We start from the raw sequence: 19,287 nt of genomic DNA on the forward strand, positions 1-19,287 counted from the left end.
ACAACTAACCTTTTCTCTTACCAGTGCCGAAGACTGGTTTAGGACTTACAAGTTCAGTGTTTTTTATCACATTGATGCCCTCTTTTTTTTTTATTCAGTAACTTAATCTCCAGTGGCCTTGGTTATCTGTGCCATGTGTAGTGCAAGATGTCTGCTGGCAAATTATTGAGCCTTAGATTTTCGTTCATACTATAAGAGTATATTTTATTGTGTTTTTTGAAAATACAGGTGCTGTTGCATACTTTTAATCATCGTGTCAAAATAAAGTAAATGCAATTGCAGTTTTAAGGGAGGTGGGAGTTGAAAATAAAATACATAGACCTTAATCAAGGCCTTTTTTTATTCCTATTGTAGTGTATGGTGTTCAAGATGTCCATGATCTTGGGTCAATTGGCTCCTGGCAACAAAGCAAACTAGATGGGCCAATATACTATAACCTAAAGTTTTACCTTTTTTTTTGTTTTTTTTTGGTAAGAACAAGATCACAAAGACAGGCATTAATCTCCCACTGATATCCCTTTATTCTTTTATTTTAAACAAGAAATTGTTCCTTTGATCCCCCCAAAAAAAGCATGCATGTGAGCATCGTTTTCCTCCGGTGGAAGATGTCTCCGTTCTCATTCAAGATCAGCTGAGGAAGAAAGAGAAAGCGAGAGACTCGTTACTGCAAGTGTAAATCTGGTTATTCAAAGCTGTGCATGCTGAGGTACAGCGAGATTGCATGAAGCAAGAATGGCCTGCCTAGTTTAACCACCTGGTTCTTCAGTGTTTCAAAAAGCCTGACTAAGGTCAGCCAAAAGAGAGCAGAACGGTTATGTCCATCCTTGATCAGAAAGCTGCTGTGTCGTATTAAAGGCTGCAGCAGTTATCCTGTGATTACTACACCATGAATAGAGTGAGGCTAGCGATGAGCTCAGGTAGATCAGTAAACGCAGAAGTGGAATGAAAATCCACAGGCAGTATGGCCCACACTGGTGCATTAATCTCTCCTTTGTAGTTCTCGGTCATGAGCTAATCTGCTGTACCTCTCAATGGCAGAAGCATCCATTTGCCTTAGTAATAATAAATATATTAAATCAAAAGCCTAAATAAAAAAACACTGGGTCATAAATATGTAAATCCCCTAATTCTGTGAGATGCACTAGATATTTTATCCCATTAACTGATCCCATCTTTTGTCTTGAATAGCAGTGAAAGACAGACTTTTCAGGCACTGATCTCACTGACACTCCAGGACCCAAACTGGAGACACCTGACCTCATGCATCCTCTACCGAACAGCGATTTAGCCCTTATGCAATCAAGGGGATCGACGGCAACTTACTTTCCATTTCTTCTTCTTCCTGGGCTTTTCCTGTTAAATAAAAAAAGAACATCTTTTACTTAAATTCCCTTGGGATACTTTTTTTTTTACAAGATTCTCCAAGCACCTAGGCCTTTTAATGGCCCTTCTGCCATCGTGCACCACATTCAAGATTCCCTTGAATATTTACTGATCCGTCCCTTCACAGCTGTGCTGACTGCAATCTGTATTTGGTGTTGATACTGCTTTCCAAGACTGTTGAATTCACCTCAGGAACAGGTCGCTCAGCTTGTTGTTTATTCTATCGGCTGATATTTTGAATACTCTCCTTTGCTTTGAAGGAGCGTAATGGGTGACTCATAAGCTTTGGTGCCAGTGGACTGCTGTCAGCTGATCATTGCTAAACAAGCGCTGGGAGCAGTATGCGAGACGCCGTTTGGATCACATGGCCCCAGCGTGTACCGGCGAACGCGATGCCGCAGAAACAGCAACGTGCCACCAATGTCATTTTCAACGGTGGTAGCGGCCAGCCAGCCAGCCCCCTGCAAACCCCACGCAAACAATCCCCCAGATGTGCACAGAGGAAACAATCAGCTATGATATGGCACAGCACCCTGGTCCTGAGATTCAGATGTGTGGCCTGAGCCAGCCAATACAAGGCGGACTGGAACAGGATCTCACTTTCTGCTCCAATGCTCCAGGCAACTGAGGCAGATTTATTCATGACCCTTGACCCCTGGTCTCCCTCCCATAAAACCAAGATGGGAGGGGGGAATTTAAATTTTTGTTGTTTCTTTTTCACCCTTGTGGGGTAGACCTTGGAGTCTCTAACTGAGCTTCTGTGAACTCATCTGTCCCTAATTTCCTAACACTGTCCAGTTTCAGTGACTGCGTGCATTAACTCTTTGGATTACCAGATGGGAAGAATTTAGATCAGACGTTGTTCTGTATTTATTGCAAAAGCGAAATAATGGGAAACTGAAGCTTCCTTTTTTATCGAAGTGACACTGCAATAAACACTTTACAGTTGTGAGCCACTTCTGAAACAGTACAAGTTCAAAACTGGACATCTTGAATGAAGGCTTGTGAAATATAGGTGGCTCTTAGGAACTTACCTCTCCTGTCCTCCTCACTCTCTGAAAATAAATAAATCATCAATCAGATCACAGAGGGTAGAGTTTCTTCTAAAAATACTAGATTCCTCAGATTTAAAGGGGTTTAAGTAGGTTATGCAGTGCCTTCAAAATCATTTCACAGGTGGGAGGAATGCATTCTCTAAATAATGACTACAAATAATGAAATCATATCCCTAACCAATGTGCCATTGAGCTGAAATTGCAGAAAACGGTCTTAATGTTGTTCTTAGCTTCTTAGTGTTTGCTTTTCTTCATGCTACGATATTCATCAAAGGCTTAAAGTTACTCCAGGACTCTGCATTAATTGCTGTCTATCTGCTTCAATTTTATACAAATGAATCTGAGAATCTTGAAAGTGTCCATGATTAGAGAGCTCCCTGAAAATCCTTAGTTGCCATTCTTCAGCTGACAGTTAATGCCGATGGGAGACTTGCTCTGTAGTAGAGATAGGCTTCGTAAATAGTTTTGACTGTGTTGCTTGGAGCTTACAATATGTCTTCCTGTTATTAACTTATCGAACAGTTTTGGCACTGATGGATAGTAAATCTCTTTTTATTTGTGGATGCCACCCAGCTCTGCAGTCTAGGTGTAACACACCTTCCCGTCTCTTGATTTAAATCATGGTTTGGAAGTCCCACTCGTAAATCTTATCTCCTAGTATCCTCAGGACAGGGAATGGGCAATAATTAAAGCTTATTCTAAGGCATAGGCATATTTTTTTCATTGGGAACACGAGCTGAATTCCATCTATGTATGTCTATGTCAGGACCTGAACAGGAGGCTGAATAGAACAGTCAAAATCTCACAGTGACATTAGGGCCATAGAGATCCAGAGAAAAGAAACAGCAGGCAGTCGGATAGTAGGATAGTTTTGGAATCGAATAAGAAAAAAATCTCTATACTGTAATTCACTGTGTATGTTGTTGAAACTTTGATAGAAATAAATAGAATATGATGGATTTGCATCTTTGATTTGCCCCAGTCAAACAGCTCTTAATATCCCCCAACTTAATTTGTGTATGTTTGAACACATATCCAGACCTTTCCTACACAGAATTACTGAGTTGTCTTGGATTTCTACATTGGCTCTGTTTTTGTCCTGTTATTGAAACATTTGCCCCAATATTTTAACATCCTTGTAGCAGAGAAACACAAGAAAATGGGGCGCAGGAGAGTCACCTTCTTCGATTGCTAAACCCTCAATCAGATCATCTGCAGAGAGAGAAGGCACAATTTCTTTTTACAAGAAGATCTCAGGTGTTCCCTCCTGTCAAAAACAAGTGATGCTCGACAATGTGGCTATTATTACGATGTAATGATTAAATTTACCTGGTGGATTAAATCTGATTGTATCAGATAACTATATGATTAAATCTGCTTGGCTATATAAATGCAATTCATTCTCTAGGGAAAATAATCATTGTTCTGGGCCATATAGATAAAATCAATAATTAGTAGTTGGGTTAGATGATAATGAATGCGAGAGAGAGATGAGTAGGTATAAAGTATACTGTATAAAGTATGAACTGTGACTCTAGATAAGGGAACTATTATGAGGATGGAGTTTGTGACATATATAATGCATGTATTCGAGTGGAAGTGTTCAAGATTTAACACCCCAATCTTCCTCCTGAACTTCTGTTATTAACACCATTAATTCCCAACACAGCATCACATATTCTAGAAAATGAGTGTAGTTTCAGAAGGAAGAAATCAATACTTTGTCTATTTATCAATGACACTTTCTTGGGCGGGACTTTTTTAGAATCCTCTTTGTTAAACTCAGTTAAAGATTATTTCTTTAAATGGCCCATCATGCTTGGAAATGGAAAAGGCCTGCATCGCATGATGTGTCTTCCTGGATCGTTGCAGATTGAAGGTTAAGCACACACTGTCAGGCTGAGCCCCCCCGCAGGCTAGATCCCCTCAGATAACTTCATGTAAGGCTGGGTTCTGCACGAGGCCAGCCTGCTCTACTGACACTGAGCACTGTATAATGCCCTGCCATTCCTGAGTGGCCATCTACAGTTAGAGGCTCAAATATGGACAGGGCCATATCTGTTCAATAAATTCTGATTTATGTCAGGACTGGAGACTGCTGGGAAATCATGTGGGTTTTATTGCACAACAAGTAGAGGACTGTCATGAAAACAGCTTCATAAATGCAATTCATTTTCAAGGGAAAATAATCATTGTGCTGTGCCATATTTACAGTTATATCACCTTTAATTTAAGAATCCCTTAACATAGTTCAATTATTGCTCATTATAAAACAAGGAATGTTAGGAAAGGGTTAGAAGAAGAATTAAAGTATAGTTAAAGCCTGCACTCATGAAAACGATGGAAGAACCATTTCCGGTTTTAAATGGCATGATTTTACCTCATGTTATTAAATTGGGGTCTCAGTCTATTTATTGATTGAGCAGTCTCCAGTTAATACATTTATGCTTCAATTATGTCATCAATCTAGACTGCTAACTAGAAAAAAAACCTAAGTCACACTTCTTAAAGTACCACACTATGCCAGACAATCTTAAAAATTGTACATACATACAGATCAGAGGTCAAAACATGAAAATGAAAAGCCAAAAAATATTGTTTCCTTTTCTTTTCTGGGAGTAGCACATTGTATAACCAAACTGTGCTCTAGTATTTGCTGTTGGAGAGAATAGTCATTTTTATTTATAATAAAAATTTGGAACCCGCTTTTGATATAATTTATATGGAGCTGTCTGCCACCAGACTCCTGCTCCTGCTTGATGTCCACTTGTGTGATAGATCACTTCTTGGGTGCCTTTTGTAAGTGTTGGGTGGTAAAAACTTTGGTTTTGTTTTGGATTTGGTTTGTTATGTTCAGAAACACTCAAAATAAATAGCAGTTTGTTCACAACAAAATGGTAACCTACCTAGATTGCCAAGGTCATCTGTTTCGATATTGTCTAAGGAGGGAAAAACAACGAATCAAAGTTGCACTGTCAGTTCCCTGTGCTACAAACAATGTATAGTCTTCACCAATAAGTATTGTGAATTCCATTTAAATAACCAATTATTTCCCATTTCCATTGGAATAACCAGTTGTTTTCATGTCTGAGCTTGTAGTTAACTGGGAATCTTTTTATGTATTCAAAATTATGAAGGGAAAATGTAAAATAGGAGAGTGATACTGCACAGAGTCATGTCCTAAAGGCAGGTTCTTTTCACTTAGCTCAGCAAGAGCTGTTTGTCATCACATGTGCATTGACCCTTTGTTTCTCAGATCCTTATCATTTAACCCAGGGTGCCAGGGTAAAGATCAGCTCCTCTGGGCACAGTGATTTAGCAGCCTGGGAACACAAAGGCCACAGGAGTTGAGCGTGTAACAAAATGTAGAACACTCTCCTTCTTCCTGGGTGATTTTTGAACATCCAGTGCAAATAAATATGGGGAAACCTGGGACATGTGGTCAGCATACGGTGTTGGTGTTTTGGTGACAAAGGCTGTAACACACAGTTGAAGCTGTTTGGACGCATCAGGCTGTTTAAATACTATCACCACCTCAATAATAAGGAGGTGAATAAATCAAGCCATTCCATTCCCCCTTGGACCACAAGAGTCAGCAGAACACGCTTGTGCAAGAGTATCGAGAGAACTTTCAAAACTGTATTCACTCACATGTGCAATACAGAACAAATGAGCCATTCCAGGGCAGACTTAAAAACACATACAATTACACTGGACCCTAGTTTTACAATGAAAAACTAGACTTATAAATCCAGGGAGTCTTACCTCTTTTCTCGGAGGCTGTGAAAGAACAACAGGAAAGAGTGTGAGCTCAGGCAGCACATTCTCTCTCCGGTCTCGGAGGCACTGCTGTGACCTGCTATGGCTCAGTGGAGGCAGTGCACGGCTGCCTCTAGAGTCACTGTCCCAGGCCCACAAACATCTGGATCTCCTGCTTATTCTTCATGCATCAGAAATCTGTCCCATATCTATGTCCCTTGGATCCTATTGCTGCTTATTAAATATACACGTTTTGTCACAGTATTAAAATAAGCTGTCCTGTTATAGCACTTTCAACATGTTTTAGAGAGTGCATTGCTGTATTTGACTTTTTGGTTACATTATGTATGTAAATATGTATTTTGTGTAGTAACTATGTATTATAAAGTACACTGCTGTGCAGAATGAGACGGGTTCAGAGCAGTGGCAGCCATACTCTGTCCTCTAGCCTCTCCCCCAGCCCCTCCCCCCGCCTCTGCTCCAGCCTCTCCTCCAGCCTCTCCTCTAGTCTCTCCTCCAGCCTCTCCTCCAGCCTCTCCTCTAGTCTCTCCGCCAGCCCCTGCTCCAGCCTCTCCCTCAGCCTCTCTAGCCTCTCCCCCAGCCTCTCCTCCAGCCTCTCCCTCAGCCTCTCCTCTAGTCTCTCCTCCAGCCTCTAGTCTCTCCCTCAGCCTCTCCTCCAGCCTCTCTCTCAGCCTCTCCTCCAGCCTCTCTCTCAGCCTCTCCCCCAGCCTCTGCTCCAGCCTCTCCTCTAGTCTCTCCTCTAGTCTCTCCTCCAACCTCTCCCTCAGCCTCTCCTCTAGGCTCTCCTCCAGCCTCTCCCTCAGCCTCTCCCTCAGCCTCTCCCCCAGCCTCTCCTCCAGCCTCTCCCCCAGACCTTATCCTTGCCCTGGCCAGGGTACGCCATGCGTTCCTCATGGTCACATAAATAAACACAGAGCATGACCATTTTCCTTTGAGCCCAGGTGGGTTTACACCTCAAACTCACCTAGATTTTCCACCTCCTCTTCCTCTGTATGCTCTGTAAAGATAGCAGGAGAGCTACGTGTGAGTATTGATTTTTTTACGAGAGAGAGCTGGTGGGGTACAAATGTGACTCTTTTCAAGGTAACATGTTAGCCCTGCAAAGTCAGGTCTTTTGCTCTTTATACTGAACAAACATTGAGCTGTATCTTCCAAATTCCAGTGGCAGAATGTTTATTCAGCTTAACCTCTTATGTGCAGAACACAAGTGCCTGAGCTGGCCTCATCCTGTTGTATGTTGAATCGGAAGCATTCACACATTTTTATAACATGTATTTATAATAGCCGTTTCCACACAGAACCTTTGTATACCACAATAATTAATTTCAAATACCAGCCAACTTTTAAACAAATGTGCAAAGCTTACTGTAATATTTTATGTTTAATAAAACATCCATTTAGTTTTTTTTATTTTCACTTCCCATGTGAAATTCTGACACTTGGCCAAGTTTCTAATGTCAGGGTGTTCAGATCTTCGGAGTGTGCATCACGTCAACCACTTATCTTCCCGGCTCTGCTTTGCAGAAAGGAACTGTGTGGCCTACCTCTCTCAGCTCCCTCCTGGCTCTCTGGAACACAAACACACACACGCCAGGAATTACACCAGGCAAACTGGCACTGCATGCTACAGATGGAAAAACACGCTTAATGCTTCCAGCCTACCTGTATCGTCTTCCTCTGCTTCAGTTTTTAATCCTGGAAAATAAAACCATGAAGAAACACCATTACAAAGTCCAGAGAGTCCAATTAGATTGAGAGCGTGTGATCTGGGCACTGTTTTTCTGTTTCTCCACTGCAGTATGGTATGGTTTTACTTCCATCTGGTCATTTTCTAGCCACTTTATCCAAATCAGAGTCGCAAGGGAGCTGGAGCCTATCCCAGCAAGCAATGGGAGCAAAGCAGGATACGCCCTGGATGGGACGCCAGTCCATCGCAAACACACACAGACACAAACACAGACTCACGCCGGGGCCAATCTTCCCCAGAGCCTAGTTAACCCACCAGCAAGTCTTCGGACTGCGGGATGAAAGCTGAGCACTCTAAAGAGACCCACATGAACACAGGGAAAACATACAAACTCCATGCTGATAAGCATCCCAGGAATTGGGCCAAGAGCTGCCAAACAGGAACGCCAACCACTGTGGCGCTAGTCCACCCACTGGAATTTTACTGCAAAAGCACTTAGTTATACTCCAGTGCTTTCCTACAAATGTAATGTGATTCTAAACCTTTACTGCACTGAATCTTCCTTCTCCTTGCACTGTTTATCCCGGAATGTATTGTATGTACTTCTGTCTGTAAACTTTGTCTATCAGTTTCCACCTCCTCAGCAAAAACTATACATAGAAAGACCACTCTAAATAAAGCTCACCCCCACATTAATCACTCACCGAAACGCCAGAAAAACAGGCTTCACACCTCATTACTTACCTACGTTCTCCTCTAACTCCTCCTCATCTTCCACTTCTACGAAAAAAAGAAGAAAATGATGCCAGCACTGTTAGCCATTTGTTAATATAACAAGATACTACAGGGGGGAAAAAACTCATCAGCTGGATTAGGCACGAACTGCGTAAGAGTTTGTCACAAAAGTGCCAGCGTCTGAGCTTACTAAAGCAAGGGTCTTCACTGGGGAAGTCTGCTAGCTGCAGTGCATGCAGTACTTCATGAAGCAGTGAAATAAAACACTTGGATACATTCTTTCTGTTGTATACTGCCCTCTTCCTCTTTTCTTCTGTTTAGCAAAAGCAGTAAGAAGAATTCAGGCCAGAAGAATATACAGCATGTAAAAGACCTCCTTACCCTTTGCAGCATTGTCATCTTCTGGGAAAAGAAAGAATGAGAAGTGTCATCTTGCACGAATGGGAGGACATGTCTTTAAATTGTACCATGGAGCGCTGTGTATCAAGGGCTTTTCCAGGCCAGGGGCAGCACTGCACACAATTTCGTTGTGAGAAAGTTTCTTAAAGTCTTATTCTGGCTTATTTAATGTGAGGATTTTGGGGGGGTACAGTATATTATGTTTGGGAAACAGGATTATTTCATCTGGAAGCCTATGGGATTTCTGGTATACAGTACCTGCTGAGCCTTACATTCGTAACAGCTAAGCTCAGGCAGTCCCCTTCTGCTGATCTAACCTCTGCATGTCCCTTTTGGTAGAAGGTAGACAGCCATCATCTGAGCCAAGATTTCAACCCACAGCCTTACAGTTAAGAATACAGAACCTTAACCACTACAGCACACTACCCTACACGTCTATTTTAATTCTGAGAATCTTTTTTGGAGGGTTTCAATGAATGGCACAGAGCAACCACATAAAATAAATGTATTATTTGAATACAGAATTGGAGCAAGAGCTTTTTACTAATGGTGTGAACTTCATCTCTCAACGTCACATGCTAACCTTCTTATGCTTTCTGGAGGTTCGTTCCCAGCAAAACGAAGAGATTACGACACCGCTGGATCGTAATGTTCCCAAACGGTTCCATGGAAGGGTATTGATAAATCTCTCCGTCTGTGTAGCGGCTAGACAGCGCGGCTACTGACCAGATATCAGCGTGTTACTGCGATACAGAAACCACCTCATAGGCTCAGTATTCGAAAAACACCGCTCTCTCGTCTCTGCTTTCTACTCGTACAGTAGGTTCAACTGTTTGTTATTTGGCTAGCTGCAATCTCTGGTTTGGTTTCTCTCACGGCTCCACAAGGGTCGCAGAATGCTCTCTAGAGTTTGTGGAGCTCAGCCGTTTGGCCAGTCTCAACGAGGGCAGCTGGGACTTTTTTAAATCTGATTTCCTGACCGATTTATTCCCGGTCCGGCCTTGGCACCGGGTGGATCACGCCACAGGACACTCACATCATGAGTCTGGCGGTCTCTCCTTAACCCGTTACGGTTTCCCGACAGACACCCGCATAATCACAGACTCTGTCCGGGCAGAGCAGGACTTTCACAGCTCGGATTCATTTTGTCTTTTATTACTCAGTCGGATACCTCCTTTTTCACAATTTCTGAAAGAGACGTAATCAGATGCTTGGCGATATACCACCTTGACACTGACATACCCAGCAACTCATTTCTCTATGGAAATATCACAATATCTATTTTCAGCGCGAAAAGCTCCCGTTCCTATCAATATCATTAAAACTTAGATCTATCCATGTTTCTTAGGGAATTACGCTAATAACGTAAACGTTTTAAATGAAATGTAATTAAAAATCGAAACAAGACATTGTAAAAATGTAACGTTTATAAATATCATAAAGTATAAACCTACATTTCCATCTAAATTTAATATTTTATGACTTGTGAAAACATACCTAGAGATTAGCAGCAAAGCTTTTCAACACTGTTCCAGAATTCACGTTGTTGTACGGGAGATTATTAGTTGTTAATTGTAAATAGCTGGCACAGATATGTTAAATCTTGGTAAAGATTGGTTATGCCTTTTTTAAATACAAAAGTGACCCGAACTAAGTGACTGAAATTAGGTCAATTGTGAAAAACAAGAGTAGAGTGTCTGGCAACGGACTGCGTTATGGCTGCTGAAAGGCGTGCTCTTCTATCGAAGTGGTTTTGTCTCCATCTAGCGGCGACATTTTGAGCATGGCAATGTGTTGGACAAAAGCACCCGAACAGGATAGAAAGATAAGTAGGACAATACGGTCCCGCAGAGAGTCAACGGAAGTGATGGCTGGAGTTAATTAGAACACAGCTAGGATCAGATGTGTAGCTCCTTTGCATTTCTATTGGTCCTTGATACAGAACGATTCTTGTGTCCTTAAATTGCGAAAAATAAGTATTTCAACAGCAACCTTGAATCAGATGACAAACGCCTTTCTGATATTGAGAGCGCACAAGTGGTTTCCACCTAAAAAGGCACAGAGGCCCGCAGAGAACGCGTGTCTCGGTAAAAAGCCGAGTGCGTCTGGGTGCACCTGCAGCCAAACGAGCAAGGTGAAAGCCTCTTCCACACTCTCCCCATCTCGGGATGTCCCTCGGCTGCAACGCAGCAACAGCTGCCCTTGTCGTCTCTGAAACCGATTAACGATTCCGTGATTTGAAGCGAGCCTCCTGCCTCAGATAATCTGCCTGATAAGAGCATTAAACCGCAGCCAGCGGCAGACGCCGCCGCGTCACCCTGAATTAAGGAGCGGTTGTCGGAGTGATTCCTCTGGCGGGTGGCATTGCGTCCTCGCTCGCTGGCTCGCTGCAAGCCTCCTACTATCCCGACACAGCGTATGTGCTTGAAAATATAAAAAGCATATACGTAACACGGGCGACACCGCGGCGCAATAGTTAGCATTGCTGTCTTGCTGCACTGGGTTCAGTCCTGGGCATGGGGTGCTGTCTGTGTGGAGTCTGTATGCCCCCCCCGTTTTCACGTGCTCTGGTTTCCTGTGTGTGTCTGTGTGTGCCCTACGATGGACTGTTGTCCCCTCCAACGTGTACCCTGCCTTGTGCTTGCAGGGAGAGGCTCCAGCTCGTGACCCTTAACTGGTCAGAAATAGTAAGGAAGAGCTAAGTTTCAAGCTCATACCCCAATTCATTTATCCAGATGAATGATCCTCGAAAATCCCAGGGCACTTCTCGAAAACAAGGGGGGTGTGAACCCCGGTGTCCTGGGCAAATTTCATAGTTCATCATTCATATCACTGTTCTCCTCCCCACTGGGGAGCTGGTGTGTGGTGAGTGTACTGGCTCACTATAGCTGCCGTCGCATCATCCAGGTGGGGCTACAAATTGGTGGTGGTGGAGGGGAGTCCCCATTACTGTTTTGAGTGGAGTGTCCATATAATTATTATTGCTGCTAATAATAATAATCACTCCCAAACCACAGTTTTGATACTAGCCTATCAGCTGTATGAGGAAGGTCACATGTTCTGCACTGCAGCTCAAAGTTAGAAGTTAATGCACTGGCATAGGGTCAGAGCAGCTTCACACATGCTGAAGTCCAGGACATCTGTAAACACAGTACTGCAACTCAAGGGAAGGAACGCAAAGAGCTCTCTCACCATAAACAGATGCAAACTAGAAATTAGCACACGATGGAAATTTGGAAATTAGTCAGGTAGAAAGTACCTGAGTTTTGGGCATCCTCCATGGCCTGAACCTCTGTAAAAGGAGAGAAAATTACTTGTGTTTATTTACTTATTGATATTTTCTATTTAAAGTCCAATATTTAATGCAAATACTTTCAGTGTTACAGGCAATTGAAACACAGTACTGCAACGCAAGGGAAGTCATGCAAAAAAATCTTACACCACACACAGGCGCAAACCAGAAATTAATCCACAATGGAAGTTAATCAGATAGAAATTACCTAAGTTTTGGGCATCCTCCAAGGCCTGATCCTCTGTAATAGGAGAGAAAATGATTTGTATTTATTGTACGTGCTTATCACACTTGATTATTTTCTCTGCAGACAGATGCATTGCCTGAAGGATACACAGCCCATTGCAGTGCATCTTATATTCTTGTTCTTATCCTGATAAGAAAAGATAAGATCACATTATTGGCCAGATACAATTTTTTGTATTAGGAATTTGTCTTTTCACATACCCCAGCTTGCTCTCCATGAGACACACAGACAGGGAGAGAAGCTTGGGGTCAGAGCACAGGGTCAGCCATTTATACAGCACCCCAGAGCAGTTGGGGTTAAGGGCCTTGCTCAGGGACCCAATGGAGTAGGATTCCTCTGCCAGCCACAGGATACAAACCAGCAACCTTCCAGCTACAGGTGTAGATCCTTTACCACAGAGCCACCACACCACACCGATAAAAAGGTATGTTTTCATTTCCCTTGAGTTTCTCCCTCTCTCTCAGAGCCACCACGTGCCCCTGGGTTCCAGCGAGAGACAGCAGGTGGCGGACAGTGGCTCCTGCGGCCTCCTGCGTCTCTGTGGAGGGCCTTGGCAGGACCCCCGCCTGCCTGTGAGTCAGTCTGGATCAGATTGAGCTTCTCAGAGAGGGAGGGGTGGATCGGGTCTGTTCCAGTGAGCCCGGAGCTGCCTGTTAGCTTCTCAAAAGCCTTGAAGGCTTGATGACTCGCCATCTTGCAGGTTGACCTGATGTGGCTCTGTGGTATACTGCATTGTTAAAACAAAAACTTCCCTGGTTGACTTTTTCAAAAGCAGACTAACAACTAATCCTTCTTGAGAGCAAGGTGACCCAGAGCATGGCAATGCCCAAGCTTTGTTGTGTTGTAAGTGCAATAGTACGAGATACAAAAACATTCCCAGCCTACAGGTTCTTAACGATGAAAATGATTGTCTCTGTCTCACCTTCAATTGACTCATCGTCATAATCCAGCTCGTCTGGAAACAAAGAGGTCAAAGGGCTTTACTGTCAGAAAACCTTTTGTATGAGGTTCTATGAAAGTTCTATGATTATGCAGCAGTGCTGAAATTGAGACAGGTTTGCCAGTAGAAATGCGAGAAATGCTCAGAAAGTATATGGGGTTTTAGAATTAGCAGGACAACTGTTTGTTTGGCTTGATGGCGGTCTGTGAATGCCAGAACACATATTGCATTGAACGAAAACAATGGCATTGATTCTCATCTGTCATTTGCTGTTTTTTCACACAGAATTCCCACATTCCCTTCCCAGAATTCCCTACCGGACTGGCAGGAGACAGAGAAGGTCAAGAAATTTCTACCAGCCACCCCTCCCTCTGCGTTCAGGAAACCCAAAGGTGTAGTGGGACACTGACACGGGCAGAGAAAGAGAGCAGCGAGCAAGAAAGTGGCCAAGCTCCGAATCAGACAGGGATCACAGGGTTTTGGGGTGTAAGATCGTACCTCTCTTCTGCAGGTCATTCACATCTTCTTCTGGAAAACAAGGAATGAGAGTCAATGTGCAGCCTAATGTGTGAAACTAGGAGAACCGGAACTAGGAGAACCAGGTCGGGGGGTCAAAGGAGACAGGTCGAGAATAGCAGCGCGCACAAGAGATAGCTGTGGAAGACGTCTCAATAGTGAGCGTAGGTCAGCCGGTGAAGAGTGTTTAAATACTAAAGAGAGAGAGGGACGTGGTTGGATAATTAGCTCCTGGATGAGCTTGTGTGGAATCTAGCATGCGTGGGAATGCCAGGGCGCTTACGAGAGAAGGTACAACTCGTGACACTAACTACCAAACAAGCTCATGGCCCCCTCTTATTTGTAAGCTCGGAGCAATACTCTGCAACCCCTACTCTATGTGGGTATTATGGAATGTTTTTTTTGGGTATAAAATTCTTTTCACATTAGTAAAAGGATGCATTCATAGTTCATTTAGAACATATGTTTGCGCCTTCCTCAATGTCTACACTCTGTTACTTTGTTTAGATGGGAACGCTCTGCTGCAAAGGTCTCGAACCCTGGTCCAGGGTTTAACCCTGACCAGAAGGTTTTATAGGTCCTCTTTTAAATCATCAATCTGTTCTCTGATCAGTTAAAAAAAGTGATTTGTAAAATTGAGTTAATTAATTAATTAGGAAATAACATTACCCTTCTGTCCTGGGAGTATCATGGTTTCCTTGCTTTATTGATCAATAACTTATACGTGTTCTTAATAAAACAGGATGGGAGATTTAGGATGACATGGAGAACTAATTGGACTGGGGCTTCTTCTAGGACAGGAAATACACAGCTCTACTAGATCAGACTCAACAAGGAATATTTTCAGTATTTTCATGTTCTTAATGTAAACAGCCTAATCCAGAAAGAAACTCAAGTTCATTTAGTTTTCTGAGAATAATTCAGGCAGAGAACTTACACAGCTGTTAGAGTAAGCAAGCAATTACACAGGATATAACACCTACCAGAACAAACATCTGTACAGTATATACTGTATAAAAACAAGGAAACTAATATAAAACAGATTTCTTCTGTGAATGCTGATGATAAAGGGGATTTGTTTATTAATGTGTTTCAATTCAGAAAAGGAGAACAGTAAATGATCTATTAGCAATACAGACTAACACTGTTGCCTTCATCTCTTTCAGTGGTTTCTGAATAAAGGAACAAATAAATACCCTGAATTTTGATTTATATTCAAAACATCTCATTGAGATTAAAATACACTTTTTCGTTTATGTTATTGCTTAGTAAAATTATACATTTTTATAAAGTGAATAATTTATTGGCCTAGCTAGTAAAGATAAAAACAGCGAATGTACAATTTTGTTTATAATCTTTCCGTTATACGATATTCAACAGCACGGAAGTTACAGAATTGATGCTCTGTGAGCCTGTGGTTTTTCTTTTAACCACTAGGTGTCCTGTTGTCTCAGTAATTTGAAAAAAGTAAATGGTAACGGCCCAAGATGTAACATTATTACAGGTCGGGAGCACAGAGCAAATATACGTGAATGAACACAAGGAAACCCGAATTCGTCTGGGAAACCTTTAATTTAAAATAATGTAGGATACTGGCCTTCTCGAATAATACGATGGAGAGGGGTACCTGATGTTCTCAATTACGGAGGCAACTTAAAATACAAAAACATTACCCTTTTTACTGATTTCTTCACTTATTTCCTCTGATGCCAAGGACAGTGCGGTTGCTGAAAAAAGAAAGACGATTACAACAGGACACGTAAGACGCTGAGATTTTGTTGCCATAATGTGTACGTAAGAAAGAACCGTGATAATTAGGTAACCTCCATGTTCTATGGAATTTGTAAAGGAACGATGATGGTGAATCCCATGGTGACAAATACGAAAAGCACTAGGTATGGACTGCTGAGCGAGGTCCATCACACCTCAGGAAGAGAGCAAAACAACAACCGTTTCGAGTCTCGCTGGTCTTTTATATTTTGATAAAAACGCTTCGACTGTGGTTTCATTTCTCAGATACAACCATCTGTAATACCGCTAACGGTGTGAGGAATTATGTTAACAATAAATACAAACTAAACTAACAATGGAACCCATTATTGTTCGTCTATGTGATGTTATGTAGTTATCCGACACATTATTCCCAAAGCGACTCTTGCTTGGACCCATGTATACAACTATTTATACACTGTTTAGTGGAAAGATGCAGGAGAAATACTTTCCTTAAGAGTAGAACAGCATTGTTTCATCTGGAATATATACAGTAGGAACCTTCAACCTTCCCAAGAACCCAGAACCCAGAATTTTCTATTGAAAATGTTATTCACACCTTAATGTCACCCCTTGGAAATCTATCAGCACTATCAACAAAACACAAAAACATCGAACAGTTTAACAACAGGAGAGACACCGGTAAAGGAACTGTTTTCTAAACATTTAACTGTAAATACCTCTTAATAGAGCATTACCTCTTTCATAAAAGATCTACAGCTTTCTTTAAATATTAACACTGCAGAATAAACTCGGAAGAAACGTTATTGATAAATTAACTTTCTCAGGGACTGTACGTACTGCACTATTAAGATTTTTTAAAATCAATATCAGATGCATGGTACCAGAAATTCGTTAGGCGTCTGTCTGTACACGCTTCCTTTCTGGTCTCCTGTTCAGTTACGAACAAAGCATCACATTAGTGTTGCAATGCCCCAGCATGCCCAATTCAAGAATTTACAGACAATTATACGGAAAATCATAATCTAATATTAACTGACGTCCTAATGATAATACCGCTGCAAAAATAATCTATTTACCAGAGCTGAGGAAGGCTCAAATAAACGAGCTCCGTTAAAACAAATGGTACTGTGAACTTAAAAGAAAGTGGTCGGTACATAACTTCTTAGAAAGTGTTTGATTTCCTTCGGTCATCTAAAAAATGAATGTGGTATTCCGACATAGCAGTTCTATGAAGTATTTGTCTTTTTTAATTTACTCGTGAGAGAAAAATAGAAGTGTCCCTACCCGTTTTAAGTCCGGCAACAGCTAGGACCAGGACTAGAGCGATGTGGAGTCTCATCTCGGACAGCGGGCTGTGTTTTGGGTTTTTTGCAGGTGCTGCTCTGAACAATAAGGTCTGTTCTTGCGCGGCGGTGGCTATATATCGGCACTTCTCCGTCTAATTTGCATGGACAGACAGTGGGTTTTATCGTCCTCCCGGCCTCCTATACCTGACAGCACAGTCCCGTGCTCCCGGGGCCGCACAGTCGATCCATTCTTCGCGGGCTCAATGGGACCTTTTGTGCCGCCGGTCCAAGGCCCGCTCTGTCATCAGATGGGCCGTTATATTTTGGCATGACGTGGGCAGTGCTCTGAGCCCGTGCGAGTGTGCGACATCTTTGGGGAATAATTTGGCAAGGAGTTGCTTCCGATCAAGGATGGGTGGGTGTGGGGGGGTTAATTAGCTAATTAATATGCTTTTTTATACATCCTTTCTAAAACACACACACGACCCCCGTGTCTGTCTTGTAGGTGTGCGTATGCAATGAGTCAGTTCTCTTAGGACTGAAGGTTCAGGCCCAAACACGGTTTTTGCAGGTACTGTAGACTCAGAGAAGAGTGTCAACGAAGACGAGTGAGAAAACGTGAGGCGTCATCCGCTTGCCTTAAAATAACTCACCTACAACGAGAACGAAATCAAACTTGATCTGATTAAACGCCCTTGTGATAAATCAACCCAAAGACCTGTCAGACACAAGAAAATAGGTGCTAGAAGAAAGGGCATTATTTTCCATTTATAGGAAATTATTTATCGTCCCCTCTAAATCTAAATCTAGGTCTAGGTTTAAGTGGACCCCTTTTCGAACATTAGCTAAGGGTTTGTACAGAAATGTCCAATTTGCGACATGTACAGGTTATTTTCATAACGGCTTTTTTTTTAAATACAAAGTCGTGTGACCCCGTATCTGTAAAACTAGATAAATAAAAGGTGTCAGTTGCACTCCAGTCACCAGTTAGAAAGAGTTGCGCACTTTTAAAACGGACTGAGCTCTTGTTCTGCTGTAAAGCTAAGTCAAACAGAGCCTCATCTCTAATGAATATTCAGTTAGTGTGCAGAGCCCAGACAGAACACAAGTATTTCCGCAGACAATAAGAAATTACCAGTACCAAAAACAAATAAGCGCTTTCAAAGCTCCAGTTGCAATACAAGTGGGAAAGGCAGACCTATGTGGTCGCTGTAGTTTGTTTCGAAGACCCCATTTCTCGCAAGCCAAGACTATGTCAGATGATTGCATGGTGAAGAATATCGAAATAGTATTGCAACTAAGTGATATGTTACAGTGTAAAAGCTATTTGAATGGTATAGACCGGTGGCTCATAACTTGGGGTGCACACAACCTCTGGAGGTGTGAGATGTCCTTTCTCTGGGTTGCCAGTCAGGCAATAAAAATACAAATTATGCCTAGGCACACAACTACAACTACTTTGTTTCATCATGCCTAGGCATTTTAAGTTAAACCTAGAATAAATGTGTATTTTTTTCATGTATTCTTAATGAAACTGAGAAATTAGCATACATATATAATTCTGTCTTGTTCATTCTACGGTTATGACCTACATCAGTGATATTTGATAAGATGTATGAGATGATACTTCCTACATCCCTACCTCCTTGACCATTAGAAGATCCCAGGCAGGTCCTGGATAAATTCCACTCTGGGATAACATATTCTAAAACACCAAAAAAACCTAATTTAAATTTCTTACATCTTCACCCGACCTGCTGTGTAGTTAGACAGCTGTTGGATAGTGGCTGCCGAAGGTCAAGCAAGTGGCTGGCTTCTGTATTTCGGTGGTGGAGGTAAGGTGTTTCCTCCTGTTTGAAAAGCACTTTGAATATTTAAGGAACTTATTTAAGGAACTGTAGTTGTTAATTTTACATTGGAGCCTGTAGGGAGTGTGGCGACACACAAGTCCAAAGTGGTTTGGCATTTGCAATAGGCTGGTAGAGTACACCCAGGCCACTGGTCTTCTGTTGTTTTGCCCTTGGCTTTTCCTTAAAGCAATCCTGGTGCCATTAAATCAGATAATGATTCATTTAAAGTTATTTTTAAGACATTTTAAAAAAGATTTCAATTAGAAAATATGATGCGAAATATTGGAGCTTTTAACGTACGTGTGTGATTTGACAGGCCACTTGAAATCTGTCACATTTTAAAAGTTGGAAAATGGTTAACCCAGCAACTGGAAGATTCATTA

At 42.1% G+C, this 19,287-nt stretch overlaps 1 protein-coding gene across 12 annotated transcripts; it reads right to left on the minus strand.

Moving 5' to 3' along the window:
- Positions 1-497: 497 nt before the first annotated feature.
- On the minus strand, positions 498-17,260 carry LOC148674264 (uncharacterized). 12 transcript variants are annotated; one of them, XM_088624243.1, is made up of 17 exons: positions 17,053-17,253; positions 15,708-15,761; positions 14,017-14,043; positions 13,501-13,533; positions 12,540-12,572; positions 12,299-12,331; positions 9,022-9,042; positions 8,650-8,685; positions 7,881-7,913; positions 7,763-7,786; positions 7,183-7,215; positions 6,204-6,218; positions 5,345-5,377; positions 3,618-3,650; positions 2,418-2,438; positions 1,324-1,353; positions 498-631 (listed from the first exon to the last, which is right to left on the minus strand). In XM_088624243.1, the coding sequence occupies exons 1-17, from the start codon at positions 17,105-17,107 to the stop codon at positions 618-620; spliced, it is 528 nt and encodes a 175-aa protein (XP_088480369.1). In that variant the 5' UTR covers positions 17,108-17,253; the 3' UTR covers positions 498-617. The 12 variants fall into 12 exon arrangements, with proteins under 12 accessions (XP_088480369.1, XP_088480370.1, XP_088480368.1 ...); XM_088624244.1 differs by having other exon boundaries at positions 9,022-9,039; positions 14,017-14,046; positions 17,053-17,251; XM_088624242.1 differs by having other exon boundaries at positions 14,017-14,046; positions 17,053-17,242.
- Positions 17,261-19,287: the final 2,027 nt, after the last annotated feature.

Source organism: Lepisosteus platostomus, chromosome 3, assembly GCF_059453375.1.
Source record: "Lepisosteus platostomus isolate fLepPlt1 chromosome 3, fLepPlt1.hap1, whole genome shotgun sequence".
Classification (NCBI taxonomy): domain Eukaryota; kingdom Metazoa; phylum Chordata; class Actinopteri; order Semionotiformes; family Lepisosteidae; genus Lepisosteus; species Lepisosteus platostomus.